Here is a 19,128-nt window from a genome sequence, read left to right on the forward strand (position 1 = left end):
GGGTATATGGGGTATATGGGGTATATGGGGTTATATGGGGTTATATGGGGGTATATGGGGTTATATGGGGTTATATGGGGTATATGGGGTATATGGGGTATATGGGGTATATGGGGTGTTATAGGGTCATATAGGGGTATATGGGGTTATATGGGGTATATGGGGTTATATGGGGTTATAGGGTCAGTATAGGGTCAGTATATGGTTATATGGGGGTATATGGGGTTATATGGGGTTATAAGGGGTTATAAGGGGTTATATGGGGTTATATGGGGTTATATGGGGGTGTATGGGGTTATATGGGGTTATATGGGGGTATATGGGGTTATATGGGGTTATATGGGGTGTTATAGGGTCATATTGGGGTATATGGGGTTATATGGGGTATATGTGGTTATATGGGGTATATGGGGTATATGGGGTTATATGGGGTTATATGGGGTTATATGGGGTTATATGGGGTTATATGGGGTTATATGGGATTATATGGGGTATATGGGGTATATGTGGTTATATGGGGTATATGGGGTATATGGGGTTATATGGGGTTATATGGGGTTATATGGGGTATATGGGGTTATATGGGGTTATATGGGGTTATATGGGGTATATGGGGTTATATGGGGTTATATGGGGTTATATGCGGTTATATGGGGTTATATGGGGTCAGTATGGGGTTATATGGGGTTATATGGGGTTGTATGGGGTATATGCGGTTATATGGGGTTATATGGGGTTGTATGGGGGTATAGGGTCAGTATAGGGTTATATGGGGTTATAGGGTCAGTATAGGGTTATATGGGGTTGTATGGGGTTATATGGGGTCAGGGCATGGGACGACATCTATGGGCACGGTATATAGGGGATATAGGGTATATAGGGGTATATGGGTTATATGGGGTTATATGTGGTTATATGGGGTATATGGGGTTATATGGGGTTATATGGGGTTATAGGGTCAGTATGGGGTTATATGGGGTTATATGGGGTATATAGGGGTATATGGGGTTATATGGGGTGTTATATGGGTTATATGGGGTTATATGGGATATATGGGGTATATGGGGTGTTATAGGGTCATATAGGGATATACGGGGTTATGGGATGTTATAGGGTCATATGTGGTTATGGGGTCAGTATAGGGTTATATGGGGTTGTATGGGATTATATGGGGTCAGGGTGTGGGACGACATCTATGGGCACGGTATATGGGGTTATATAAGGTATATGGGGTATATGGGGTGTTATAGGGTCATATAGGGGTATATGGGGTTATATGGGGTATATGGGGTATATGGGGTGTTATAGGGTCATATAGGGGTATATGGGGTTATATGGGGTATATGGGGTATATGGGGTGTTATAGGGTCATATAGGGGTATATGGGGTTATATGGGGTATATGGGGTATATGGGGTGTTATAGGGTCATATAGGGGTATATGGGGTTATATGGGGTATATGGGGTATATGGGGTGTTATAGGGTCATATAGGGGTATATGGGGTTATATGGGGTATATGGGGTGTTATAGGGTCATATAGGAGTATATGGGGGTATATGGGTTGTTATAGGGTCATATAGGGGTATATGGGGTTATATGGGGTATATGGGGTATATGGGGTGTTATAGGGTCATATAGGGGTATATGGGGTTATATGGGGTATATGGGGTATATGGGGTGTTATAGGGTCATATAGGGGTATATGGGGTTATATGGGGTATATGGGGTGTTATAGGGTCATATAGGAGTATATGGGGGTATATGGGGTGTTATAGGGTCATATAGGGGTATATGGGGTTATATGGGGTATATGGGGTATATGGGGTGTTATAGGGTCATATAGGGGTATATGGGGTATATGGGGTGTTATAGGGTCATATAGGGGTATATGGGGGTATATGGGGTGTTATAGGGTCATATAGGGGTATATGGGGTTATATGGGGTATATGGGGTATATGGGGTGTTATAGGGTCATTTAGGGGTATATGGGGTTATATGGGGTGTTATAGGGTTATGGGGTCAGTATGGGGTTATATGGGGTCAGGGCATGGGACGACATCTATGGGCACAGTATATAGGGGATATATAGGGTTATATGGGGTTATATGGGTTATATGGGGCATATGGGGTCAGTATGGGGTCAGGGCGTGGGACGACATCTATGGGCACAGTATATGGGGGATATATAGGGTTATATGGGGTATATGGGGGTATATGGGGTTATATGGGGTTATAGGGTCAGTATGGGGTAATGGGGTGTTATGGGGTTATGGGGTCAGTATGGGGTTATATGGGGTCAGGGCGTGGGACAACATCTATGGGCACGGTATATGGGGGATATAGGGTGGTATAGGGTTATATGGGGTTATAGGGTCAGTATAGGGTTATATGGGGTTGAATGGGGTTATATGGGTTCAGGGCGTGGGACGACATCTATGGGCACGGTATATAGGGTTATATGGGGTTATGGAGTTTTATGGGATTATATGGGGTTATATGGGGTTACAGGGTTATATGGGGTTATGGGGTCAGTATGGGGTTATAGGGTTATAAGGGGTCAGTATGGGGTCAGGGCGTGGGACGGTATATAGGGGTATATGGGGTTATAATTGGGTGTTATAGGGTCATATAGGGGTATATGGCGTTATATGGGGTCAGGGCATGGGACGACATCTCTGGGCACGGTATATAGGGGATATAGGGTTATATAGGGGTATATGGGGTGTTATAGGGTTATATGGGGCCAGTATGGGGCCAGGGCATGGGATGACATCTATGCGCATGGTATAGAGTTATATGGGGTTATAGGGTGTAATAGGGTCAGTATGAGGTAATGGGGTCAGTATGGGGTCAGGGCATGTGACCCCAAAATGACCCTTAAAGGATCCCAACCTGACCCCAAATGACCCCAATCATATGTGACCCCATATGACCCCATGTAACCCCAATGTGACCCCGTCTGACCCCATGCGACCCCATGTAACCCCAATCTGACCCCATATAACCCTAATCTGACCCCATACAACCCTAACCTGACCCCATATAACCCTAATACGACCCCATACAACCCCATATAACCCCATATAACCCCATATAACCCTACTGTAACCCCATATAACCCCAATATAACCCCATATAACCCCAATATATCCCCATGTAACCCTATTATGACCGCATACAAACCCGTATAACCCTATTATGACCCCATACAACCCTAATCTCACCCCATATAACCCTACTATAACCCCATATAACCATATTCTGACCCCATATAACCCTAATCTCACCCCATACAACCCCTTATACCCCATATACCCCATATAACCCTATTATGACCCCATACACCCCCATACACCCCATATAACCCCATATAACCCTATTATGACCCCATACACCCCATACAACCCATATACCCCCATACAACCCTATTATGACCCCATACACCCCCATACACCCCATACACCCCCATACACCCCATATACCCCCATATAACCCTATTATGACCCCATACACCCCATATACCCCCATATAACCCTATTATGACCCCATATACCCCATACACCCCATACACCCCATATAACCCCATACACCCCATACACCCCATATAACCCCATACACCCCATATAACCCTATTATGACCCCATATAACCCCATACACCCCATACACCCCATATAACCCTATTATGACCCCATATACCCCATATACCCCATACACCCCATATAACCCCATACAACCCTATTATGACCCCATATGCCCCATACACCCCATACACCCCATACACCCCCATACACCCCATATAACCCTATTATGACCCCATACACCCCATATACCCCCATATAACCCTATTATGACCCCATACACCCCATATAACCCTATTATGACCCCATACACCCCATACAACCCTATTATGACCCCATACACCCCATATAACCCTATTATGACCCCATACACCCCATACAACCCTATTATGACCCCATACACCCCATACAACCCTATTATGACCCCATATACCCCATATAACCATATTATGACCCCATACACCCCATATAACCCTATTATGACCCCATACACCCCATACAACCCTATTATGACCCCATACACCCCATACAACCCTATTATGACCCCATACACCCCATATAACCCTATTATGACCCCATACACCCCATATAACCCTATTATGACCCCATACACCCCATATAACCCTATTATGACCCCATACACCCCATACAACCCTATTATGACCCCATACAACCCTATTATGACCCCATATACCCCATATAACCCTATTATGACCCCATACACCCCATACAACCCTATTATGACCCCATACACCCCATATAACCCTATTATGACCCCATACACCCCATATAACCCCATACAACCCTATTATGACCCCATACACCCCTATTATGACCCCATACAACCCTATTATGACCCCATATACCCCATACAACCCATATGACCCCATATACCCCATATAACCCCATACAACCCCATACAACCCCATACAACCCTATTATGACCCCATATAACCCCATACACCCCATACACCCCATACAACCCTATTATGACCCCATATACCTCATATAACCCCATATAACCCATATAACCCCATATAACCCCATATAACCCCATAACCCCATACAACCCCATACAACCCCATATAACCCCATATAACCCCATATAACCCCATATAACCCATATAACCCCATATAACCCCATATAACCCCATACAACCCCATATAACCCCATATAACCCCATATAACCCCATATAACCCCATACACCCCATATAACCCCATACAACCCCATATAACCCCATACAACCCCATATAACCCCATATAACCCCATATAACCCCATACACCCCATATAACCCCATATACCCCATATAACCCCATATAACCCTATTATGACCCCATATAACCCCAATATAACTCCATATAACCCTATTATGACCCCATACAACCCCAATATAACCCCATATAACCCTATTATGACCCCATACAACCCCAATATAACCCCATATAACCCTATTATGACCCCATACAATTCCATATAACCCTATTATGACCCCATATAACCATAATCTGACCCCATACAACCCCAATCTGACCCCATATAACCCTACTATAACCCCATATAACCATAATCTGACCCCATACAACCCCATATAACCCCATATAACCCTATTATGGCCCCATACAACCCTAATCTGACCCCATACAACCCCATATAACCCCATATAACTTCAATCTGACCCCATACAACCCTATTATGACCCCATACACCCCTATTATGACCCCATACAACCCTATTATGACCCCATATACCACATACACCCCATACACCCCATATAACCCCATACACCCCATATAACCCTATTATGACCCCATACACCCCATACAACCCTATTATGACCCCATACAACCCTATTATGACCCCATATACCCCATATAACCCTATTATGACCCCATACACCCCATACAACCCTATTATGACCCCATACACCCCATATAACCCTATTATGACCCCATACACCCCATATAACCCCATACAACCCTATTATGACCCCATACACCCCTATTATGACCCCATACAACCCTATTATGACCCCATATACCCCATACAACCCATATGACCCCATATACCCCATATAACCCCATACAACCCCATACAACCCCATACAACCCTATTATGACCCCATACACCCCATACAACCCTATTATGACCCCATATAACCCCATACACCCCATACACCCCATACAACCCTATTATGACCCCATATACCTCATATAACCCCATATAACCCATATAACCCCATATAACCCCATATAACCCCATAACCCCATACAACCCCATACAACCCCATATAACCCCATATAACCCCATATAACCCCATATAACCCATATAACCCCATATAACCCCATATAACCCCATACAACCCCATATAACCCCATATAACCCCATATAACCCCATATAACCCCATACACCCCATATAACCCCATACAACCCCATATAACCCCATACAACCCCATATAACCCCATACAACCCCATATAACCCCATACACCCCATATAACCCCATATACCCCATATAACCCCATATAACCCTATTATGACCCCATATAACCCCAATATAACTCCATATAACCCTATTATGACCCCATACAACCCCAATATAACCCCATATAACCCTATTATGACCCCATACAACCCCAATATAACCCCATATAACCCTATTATGACCCCATACAATTCCATATAACCCTATTATGACCCCATATAACCATAATCTGACCCCATACAACCCCAATCTGACCCCATATAACCCTACTATAACCCCATATAACCATAATCTGACCCCATACAACCCCATATAACCCCATATAACCCTATTATGGCCCCATACAACCCTAATCTGACCCCATACAACCCCATATAACCCCAATCTGACCCCATACAACCCTATTATGACCCCATACACCCCTATTATGACCCCATACAACCCTATTATGACCCCATACACCCCTATTATGACCCCATACAACCCTATTATGACCCCATATACCACATACACCCCATACACCCCATATAACCCCATACACCCCATATAACCCTATTATGACCCCATATACCACATACACCCCATACACCCCATATAACCCCATACACCCCATACAACCCTATTATGACCCCATATACCACATACACCCCATACACCCCATATAACCCCATACACCCCATATAACCCTATTATGACCCCATATAACCCCATACACCCCATACACCCCATACAACCCTATTATGACCCCATATACGCCATATAACCCCATATAACCCCATATAACCCCATATAACCCCATAACCCCATACAACCCCATATAACCCCATATAACCCCATATAACCCTATTATGACCCCATATAACCCCATACACCCCATACACCCCATACACCCCATATAACCCTATTATGACCCCATATACCCTATATACCCCATACACCCCATATAACCCCATACAACCCTATTATGATCCCATATACCCCATATAACCCATATAACCCCATATAACCCCATATAACCCCATATAACCCCATAACCCCATACAACCCCATATAATCCCATATACCCCCATATAACCCTATTATAACCGCATACAACCCCATACAACCCTATTATGACCCCATATAACCCCAATATAACCCCATATAACCCTATTATGACCCCATATAACCCTAATATAACCCCATATAACCCCAATATAACCCCATAGAACCCTATTATGACCCCATACAACCCCATATAACCCTATTATGACCCCATATAACCATAATCTGACCCCATACAATCCCAATCTGACCCCATACAACCCCAATCTGACCCCATATAACCCTACTATAACCCCATATAACCATAATCTGACCCCATACAACCCCATATAACCCCATATAACCCTATTATGGCCCCATACAACCCTAATCTGACCCCATACAACCCCATATAACCCCATATAACCCCAATCTGACCCCATACAACCCTATTATGACCCCATACACCCCTATTATGACCCCATATACCCCATACAACCCTATTATGACCCCATACACCCCATATAACCCTATTATGACCCCATACACCCCATATAACCCCATACAACCCTATTATGACCCCATACACCCCTATTATGACCCCATACAACCCTATTATGACCCCATATACCCCATACAACCCATATGACCCCATATACCCCATATAACCCCATACAACCCCATACAACCCCATACAACCCTATTATGACCCCATACACCCCTATTATGACCCCATACAACCCTATTATGACCCCATATACCCCATACAACCCATATGACCCCATATACCCCATATAACCCCATACAACCCCATACAACCCCATACAACCCTATTATGACCCCATACACCCCATACAACCCTATTATGACCCCATATAACCCCATACACCCCATACACCCCATACAACCCTATTATGACCCCATATACCTCATATAACCCCATATAACCCATATAACCCCATATAACCCCATATAACCCCATATAACCCCATAACCCCATACAACCCCATACAACCCCATATAACCCCATATAACCCCATATAACCCCATATAACCCCATATAACCCATATAACCCCATATAACCCCATATAACCCCATATAACCCCATATAACCCCATATAACCCCATATAACCCCATACACCCCATATAAGCCCATACAACCCCATATAACCCCATACAACCCCATATAACCCCATACAACCCCATATAACCCCATACACCCCATATAACCCCATATACCCCATATAACCCCATATAACCCTATTATGACCCCATATAACCCCAATATAACTCCATATAACCCTATTATGACCCCATACAACCCCAATATAACCCCATATAACCCTATTATGACCCCATACAACCCCAATATAACCCCATATAACCCTATTATGACCCCATACAATTCCATATAACCCTATTATGACCCCATATAACCATAATCTGACCCCATACAACCCCAATCTGACCCCATATAACCCTACTATAACCCCATATAACCATAATCTGACCCCATACAACCCCATATAACCCCATATAACCCTATTATGGCCCCATACAACCCTAATCTGACCCCATACAACCCCATATAACCCCAATCTGACCCCATACAACCCTATTATGACCCCATACACCCCTATTATGACCCCATACAACCCTATTATGACCCCATATACCACATACACCCCATACACCCCATATAACCCCATACACCCCATATAACCCTATTATGACCCCATATACCACATACACCCCATACACCCCATATAACCCCATACACCCCATACAACCCTATTATGACCCCATATACCACATACACCCCATACACCCCATATAACCCCATACACCCCATATAACCCTATTATGACCCCATATAACCCCATACACCCCATACACCCCATACAACCCTATTATGACCCCATATACCCCATATAACCCCATATAACCCCATATAACCCCATATAACCCCATAACCCCATACAACCCCATATAACCCCATATAACCCCATATAACCCTATTATGACCCCATATAACCCCATACACCCCATACACCCCATACACCCCATATAACCCTATTATGACCCCATATACCCTATATACCCCATACACCCCATATAACCCCATACAACCCTATTATGATCCCATATACCCCATATAACCCATATAACCCCATATAACCCCATATAACCCCATATAACCCCATAACCCCATACAACCCCATATAATCCCATATACCCCCATATAACCCTATTATAACCGCATACAACCCCATACAACCCTATTATGACCCCATATAACCCCAATATAACCCCATATAACCCTATTATGACCCCATATAACCCTAATATAACCCCATATAACCCCAATATAACCCCATAGAACCCTATTATGACCCCATACAACCCCATATAACCCTATTATGACCCCATATAACCATAATCTGACCCCATACAATCCCAATCTGACCCCATACAACCCCAATCTGACCCCATATAACCCTACTATAACCCCATATAACCATAATCTGACCCCATACAACCCCATATAACCCCATATAACCCTATTATGGCCCCATACAACCCTAATCTGACCCCATACAACCCCATATAACCCCATATAACCCCAATCTGACCCCATACAACCCTATTATGACCCCATACACCCCTATTATGACCCCATATACCCCATACAACCCTATTATGACCCCATACACCCCATATAACCCTATTATGACCCCATACACCCCATATAACCCCATACAACCCTATTATGACCCCATACACCCCTATTATGACCCCATACAACCCTATTATGACCCCATATACCCCATACAACCCACATGACCCCATATACCCCATATAACCCCATACAACCCCATACAACCCCATACAACCCTATTATGACCCCATACACCCCATATAACCCTATTATGACCCCATATACCCTATATACCCCATACACCCCATATAACCCCATACAACCCTATTATGATCCCATATACCCCATATAACCCCATATAACCCATATAACCCCATATAACCCCATATAACCCCATATAACCCCATAACCCCATACAACCCCATATAACCCCATATAACCCCATATAACCCCATATAACCCCATATAACCCATATAACCCCATATAACCCCATATAACCCATATAACCCCATATAACCCCATATAACCCCATACAACCCCATATAACCCCATATAACCCCATATAACCCCATATAACCCCATACACCCCATATAACCCCATACAACCCCATATAACCCCATACAACCCCATATAACCCCATACAACCCCATATAACCCCATACACCCCATATAACCCCATATACCCCATATAACCCCATATAACCCTATTATGACCCCATATAACCCCATACAACCCATACACCCCATACAACCCTATTATGACCCCATATACGCCATATAACCCCCTATAACCCCATATAACCCCATATAACCCCATAACCCCATACAACCCCATATAACCCCATATAACCCCATATAACCCTATTATGACCCCATATAACCCCATACACCCCATACACCCCATACACCCCATATAACCCTATTATGACCCCATATACCCTATATACCCCATACACCCCATATAACCCCATACAACCCTATTATGATCCCATATACCCCATATAACCCCATATAACCCATATAACCCCATATAACCCCATATAACCCCATATAACCCCATAACCCCATACAACCCCATATAACCCCATATAACCCCATATAACCCCATATAACCCCATATAACCCATATAACCCCATATAACCCCATATAACCCCATACAACCCCATATAACCCCATATAACCCCATATAACCCCATATAACCCCATACACCCCATATAACCCCATACAACCCCATATAACCCCATACAACCCCATATAACCCCATACAACCCCATATAACCCCATACACCCCATATAACCCCATATACCCCATATAACCCCATATAACCCTATTATGACCCCATATAACCCCAATGTAACTCCATATAACCCTATTATGACCCCATACAACCCCAATATAACCCCATATAACCCTATTATGACCCCATACAACCCCAATATAACCCCATATAACCCTATTATGACCCCATACAATTCCATATAACCCTATTATGACCCCATATAACCATAATCTGACCCCATACAACCCCAATCTGACCCCATATAACCCTACTATAACCCCATATAACCATAATCTGACCCCATACAACCCCATATAACCCCATATAACCCTATTATGGCCCCATACAACCCTAATCTGACCCCATACAACCCCATATAACCCCATATAACCCCAATCTGACCCCATACAACCCTATTATGACCCCATACACCCCTATTATGACCCCATACAACCCTATTATGACCCCATATACCACATACACCCCATACACCCCATATAACCCCATACACCCCATATAACCCTATTATGACCCCATACACCCCATACAACCCTATTATGACCCCATACAACCCTATTATGACCCCATATACCCCATATAACCCTATTATGACCCCATACACCCCATACAACCCTATTATGACCCCATACACCCCATATAACCCTATTATGACCCCATACACCCCATATAACCCCATACAACCCTATTATGACCCCATACACCCCTATTATGACCCCATACAACCCTATTATGACCCCATATACCCCATACAACCCATATGACCCCATATACCCCATATAACCCCATACAACCCCATACAACCCCATACAACCCTATTATGACCCCATACACCCCATACAACCCTATTATGACCCCATATAACCCCATACACCCCATACACCCCATACAACCCTATTATGACCCCATATACCTCATATAACCCCATATAACCCATATAACCCCATATAACCCCATATAACCCCATAACCCCATACAACCCCATACAACCCCATATAACCCCATATAACCCCATATAACCCCATATAACCCATATAACCCCATATAACCCTATTATGACCCCATATACCACATACACCCCATACACCCCATATAACCCCATACACCCCATACAACCCTATTATGACCCCATATACCACATACACCCCATACACCCCATATAACCCCATACACCCCATATAACCCTATTATGACCCCATATAACCCCATACAACCCATACACCCCATACAACCCTATTATGACCCCATATACGCCATATAACCCCATATAACCCCATATAACCCCATATAACCCCATAACCCCATACAACCCCATATAACCCCATATAACCCCATATAACCCTATTATGACCCCATATAACCCCATACACCCCATACACCCCATACACCCCATATAACCCTATTATGACCCCATATACCCTATATACCCCATACACCCCATATAACCCCATACAACCCTATTATGATCCCATATACCCCATATAACCCCATATAACCCATATAACCCCATATAACCCCATATAACCCCATATAACCCCATAACCCCATACAACCCCATATAACCCCATATACCCCCATATAACCCTATTATAACCGCATACAACCCCATACAACCCTATTATGACCCCATATAACCCCAATATAACCCCATATAACCCTATTATGACCCCATATAACCCTAATATAACCCCATATAACCCCAATATAACCCCATAGAACCCTATTATGACCCCATACAACCCCATATAACCCTATTATGACCCCATATAACCATAATCTGACCCCATACAATCCCAATCTGACCCCATACAACCCCAATCTGACCCCATATAACCCTACTATAACCCCATATAACCATAATCTGACCCCATACAACCCCATATAACCCCATATAACCCTATTATGGCCCCATACAACCCTAATCTGACCCCATACAACCCCATATAACCCCATATAACCCCAATCTGACCCCATACAACCCTATTATGACCCCATACACCCCTATTATGACCCCATATAACCCTATTATGACCCCATACACCCCATATAACCCCTTACAACCCTATTATGACCCCATACACCCCATATAACCCCATACAACCCTATTATGACCCCATACACCCCCATACAACCCTATTATGACCCCATACACCCCATACACCCCATATAACCCCATACAACCCTAATATAAGCCCATATAACCCTATTATGACCCCATATAACCCCATATACCCCCATACAACCCTATTATGACCCCATACACCCCCATACACCCCCATACACCCCTATACACCCCATATAACCCCATATAACCCTATTATGACCCCATACACCCCCATACACCCCATACACCCCATACACCCCCATACACCCCATATAACCCTATTATGACCCCATACACCCCATATACCCCCATATAACCCTATTATGACCCCATATACCCCATATAACCCCATATAACCCCATATAACCCCATATAACCCCATACACCCCATACACCCCATATAACCCTATTATGACCCCATACACCCCATATAACCCCATATAACCCTATTATGACTCCATACTCCCCATATAACCCTATTATGACCCCATACACCCCCATACACCCCATATACCCCCATACAACCCTATTATGACCCCATACACCCCATATACCCCCATATAACCCTATTATGACCCCATATAACCCCATATAACCCTATTATGACCCCATACACCCCATATAACCCTATTATGACCCCATACACCCCATATAACCCCATATAACCCCATATACCCCATGTAACCCCATATAACCCTATTATGACCCCATACACCCCATATACCCCATACAACCCTATTATGACCCCATACACCCCATACACCCCCATACACCCCATATAACCCCATATACCCCATATAACCCCATATAACCCCATATACCCCATATAACCCTATATACCCCATATAACCCTATTATGACCCCATATAACCCCATATAACCCTATTATGACCCCATATACCCCATATAACCCCATATAACCCCATATCCCCCATATAACCCCATATAACCCCATATAACCCATATAACCCCATATAACCCCATATAACCCATATAACCCCATATAACCCCATATACCCCATATAACCCCATATAACCCCATACAACCCCATATAACCCCATATAACCCCATATACCCCATATAACCCTATTATGACCCCATATACCCCATATAACCCTATTATGACCCCATACACCCCATACACCCCATACACCCCCATACACCCCATATACCCCCATATAACCCCATTTAACCCCATATAACCCCATATACCCCATATAACCATATTATGACCCCATATACCCCATATAACCCTATTATGACCCCATACACCCCATATAACCCATATAACCCCATATAACCCCATATAACCCCATATACCCCATATAACCCTATTATGACCAAATACACCCCATATAACCCTATTATGACCCCATACACCCCATACACCCCATATAACCCCATATACCCCATATAACCCCATATAACCCCATATACCCCCATATAACCCTATTATGACCCCATACACCCCCATACATCCCATATACCCACATATAACCCTATTATGACCCCATACACCCCCATACACCCCATATACCCCCATATAACCCTATTATGACCCCATACACCCCCATACACCCCATACACCCCATATAACCCTATTATGACCCCATACACCCCATATACCCCATACAACCCTATTATGACCCCATACAACCCCATATACCCCCATATAACCCCATATAACCCCATATAACCCTATTATGACCCCATACACCCCCATACACCCCATATAACCCTATTATGACCCCATACAACCCCATATACCCCCATATAACCCCATACACCCCATATAACCCTATTATGACCCCATATACCCCATACACCCCATACACCCCATATAACCCTATTATGACCCCATACACTCCCATACACCCCCATACAACCCTATACACCCCATATAACCCCATATAACCCTATTATGACCCCATACACCCCATACACCCCATACACCCCATACACCCCATATAACCCCATACACCCCATACACCCCATATAATCCCATATAACCCTATTATGACCCCATATAACCCCATATACCCCATATAACCCCATATAACCCCATATACCCCATATAACCCCATATAACCCCATATAACCCCATATAACCCCATATAACCCCATATAACCCTATTATAACCCCATATAACCCCATATACCCCATACAACCCTATTATGACCCCATATAACCCCATATAACCCTATTATAACCCCATATAACCCCATATAACCCCATATAACCCCATATAACCCCATACACCCCATACACCCCATACACCCCATATAACCCTATTATGACCCCATACACCCCCATACACCCCATACACCCCATATAACCCTATTATGACCCCATACACCCCATATAACCCTATTATGACCCCATACACCCCATATAACCCTATTATGACCCCATATTCCCCATATAACCCTATTATGACCCCATACATCCCATATAACCCCATATAACCCATATAACCCCATACAGCCCATATACCCCCATACACCCCATATAACCCTATTATGACCCCATACACCCCCATACACCCCATACACCCCATACAACCCTATTATGACCCCATACACCCCATATAACCCTATTATGACCCCATATAACCCCATACAACCCTATTATGACCCCATATACCCCCATATAACCCTATTATGACCCCACACCCCCGCAGCCGATCGCTGCATCCAGCAGCTTTGCCGTGAGTTCAGTTCCGACCCGTCCGGTCGCTCAGTTGGGATCATGGCGGAGCTGCTGCTGCGCAACGAGCTGCCCCTGCAGGCGATAAGGGCCAACCTGACCGAGTTCACTGCGGGGGGCGTCGATACGGTCAGATATGGGGAGATATGGGGGGATATGGGGGGATATGGGGTTATATGGGGGATATGGGGTGGTATAGGGGGGATATGGGGGGATATGGGGGGATATGGGGTGGTATATGGGGTTATATGGGGGATATGGGGTGGGATTGAGCTGCCCCTGCAGGCGATAAGGGCCAACCTGACCGAGTTCACTGCAGGGGGCGTCGATACGGTCAGATATGGGGGGATATGGGGGATATGGGGGACATGGGGTGGTATATGGGGGATATGGGGGATATGGGGTGGTATAGGGGGGATATGGGGTGGTATAGGGGGATATGGGGAAATGGGGGATATGGGGGATATGGGGTGGTATGGGGGGATATGGGGGGATATATGGGGGGATATGGGGGGATATGGGGTTATATGGGGGGATATGGGGGATATGGGGGGATATGGGGGATATGGGGTGGTATATGGGGGATATGGGGCGTTATGGGGTGGCATAGGGGGGATATGGGGGGATATGGGGTGGTATAGGGGGTTATATGGGGGATATGGGGTGGGATATGGGGGGATATGGGGTGGTATAGGGGGTTATATGGGGGGATATGGGGGGATATGGGGCGATATGGGGTGGTATAGGGGGTTATATGGGGGATATGGGGGGATATGGGGTGGTATATGGGGGATATAGGGGGATATGGGGTGGTATAGGGGGGATATGGGGGGACATGGGGTGGTATAGGGGGGATATGGGGGGATATGGGGTGGTATTGGGGGGATATGGGGTGATATATGGGGGATATGGGGGGATATGGGGTGGGATTGAGCTGCCCCTGCAGGCGATAAGGGCCAACCTGACCGAGTTCACTGCGGGGGGCGTCGATACGGTCAGATATGGGGCGATATGGGGTGGTATGGGGGGATATGGGGCGATATGGGGGGATATGGGGGGATATGGGGTGGGATATGGGGGATATGGGGTTATATGGGGTGGGATATGGGGGATATAGGGGGATATGGGGTGGTATAGGGGGGATATGGGGCGATATGGGGTGGCATTGAGCTGCCCCTGCAGGCGATAAGGGCCAACCTGACCGAGTTCACTGCGGGTGGAGTTGATACGGTCAGATATGGGGAGATATGGGGCGATATGGGGGGATATGGGGGATATGGGGGGATATGGGGTGGTATATGGGGTTATATGGGGGGATATGGGGTGGCATTGAGCTGCCCCTGCAGGCGATAAGGGCCAACCTGACCGAGTTCACTGCGGGGGGCATCGATACGGTCAGATATGGGGAGATATGGGGGGATATGGGGGGATATGGGGGGATATGGGGGGATATGGGGTGGGATATGGGGTGGGATATGGGGTGGTATAGGGGGGATATGGGGGATATGGGGGGATATGGGGGGATATATGGGGGTTATGGGGTGATATGGGGTGGTATAGGGTGTCTATGGGGGGATATGGGGGATATGGGGGATATGGGGGGATATGGGGGATATGGGGGGATATGGGGTTATATGGGGGATATGGGGTGGTATAGGGGGGATATGGGGGGATATGGGGGGATATATGGGGGTTATGGGGTGATATGGGGTGGTATAGGGGAGATATGGGGGGATATGGGGGATATGGGGGGATATGGGGGATATGGGGTGGTATGGGGGGATATGGGGGATATGGGGGGATATGGGGTTATATGGGGGATATGGGGGGATATGGGGTGGTATATGGGGGATATGGGGGGATATGGGGTGATATGGGGGGATATGGGGCGATATGGGGTGGTATAGGGGGGATATGGGGTGATATGGGGGGATATGGGGCGATATGGGGTGGTATAGGGGGGATACGGGGCGATATGGGGGGATATGGGGTTGGATATGGAGTGATATATGGGGGATATGGAAGGACATGGGGCGATATGGGAGCATATGGGGTAGTATAGGGGGAATATGGGATGGTAAAGGGGGGATATGGGGGGATATGGGGTTATATGGAGGGAATATGGGGTGCCATAGGGTGCCATGTAGGTGCCATAGGGTGCCATGTAGATGCCATAGGGTGCCATGTAGGTGCCATAGGGTGCCATGTAGATCCATAGGGTGCCATGTAGGTGCCATAGGGTGCCATGTAGATGCCATAGGGTGCCATGTAGGTTCCATAGGGTGCCATGTAGGTGCCATAGGGTGCCATGTAGATTCCATAGGGTGCCATGTAGATCCATAGGGTGCCATGTAGATCCATAGGGTGCCATGTAGATTCCATAGGGTGCCATGTAGATCCATAGGGTGCCATGTAGTTCCATAGGGTGCCATGTAGATCCATAGGGTGCCATGTAGTTCCATAGGGTGCCATGTAGGTGCCATAGGGTGCCATGTAGATTCCATAGGGTGTCATGTAGATCCATAGGGTGCCATGTAGTTCCATAGGGTGCCATGTAGGTGCCATAGGGTGCCATGTAGATTCCATAGGGTGCCATGTAGATCCATAGGGTGCCATGTAGATTCCATAGGGTGCCATGTAGATCCATAGGGTGCCATGTAGTTCCATAGGGTGCCATGTAGGTGCCATAGGGTGCCATGTAGATCCATAGGGTGCCATGTAGTTCCATAGGGTGCCATGTAGATGCCATAGGGTGCCATGTAGATCCATAGGGTGCCATGTAGATCCATAGGGTGCCATGTAGATTCCATAGGGTGCCATGTAGATCCATAGGGTGCCATGTAGTTCCATAGGGTGCCATGTAGGTGCCATAGGGTGCCATGTAGATTCCATAGGGTGCCATGTAGATCCATAGGGTGCCATGTAGATTCCATAGGGTGCCATGTAGATCCATAGGGTGCCATGTAGTTCCATAGGGTGCCATGTAGATCCATAGGGTGCCATGTAGATGCCATAGGGTGCCATGTAGTTCCATAGGGTGCCATGTAGATCCATAGGTGCCATGTAGTTCCATAGGGTGCCATGTAGATGCCATAGGGTGCCATGTAGATTCCATAGGGTGCCATGTAGATCCATAGGGTGCCATGTAGATTCCATAGGGTGCCATGTAGATCCATAGGTGCCATGTAGGTGCCATAGGGTGCCATGTAGTTCCATAGGGTGCCATGTAGATGCCATAGGGTGCCATGTAGATCCATACGG

General features: G+C 45.6%; 1 protein-coding gene across 4 annotated transcripts in view; it reads left to right on the forward strand.

The window, feature by feature from the left end:
* The window catches only part of LOC146752026 (cytochrome P450 11B, mitochondrial-like), a 56,846-nt gene that overhangs the window by 12,906 nt on the left and 24,812 nt on the right, over positions 1–19,128 (forward strand). For 3 of the 4 annotated variants that reach the window (XR_014941027.1, XM_085533139.1, XM_085533138.1), the window contains exon 5: positions 15,842–15,996. The exons of the other annotated variant lie outside the window; for it this stretch is intronic. Coding sequence is in view for 2 of the 3 variants with exons in the window: in XM_085533139.1 (XP_085389265.1) it covers positions 15,842–15,996 (155 nt within the window). In the remaining variant the exon portion in view is untranslated. The remainder of the gene's footprint in view (positions 1–15,841; positions 15,997–19,128) is intronic. 4 annotated transcript variants of the gene reach the window in all.

The sequence above is a fragment of the Coturnix japonica genome, unplaced genomic scaffold (genome assembly GCF_054131305.1).
Source record: "Coturnix japonica strain WE unplaced genomic scaffold, WE-NBRP24 Scf054, whole genome shotgun sequence".
NCBI lineage: Eukaryota > Metazoa > Chordata > Aves > Galliformes > Phasianidae > Coturnix > Coturnix japonica.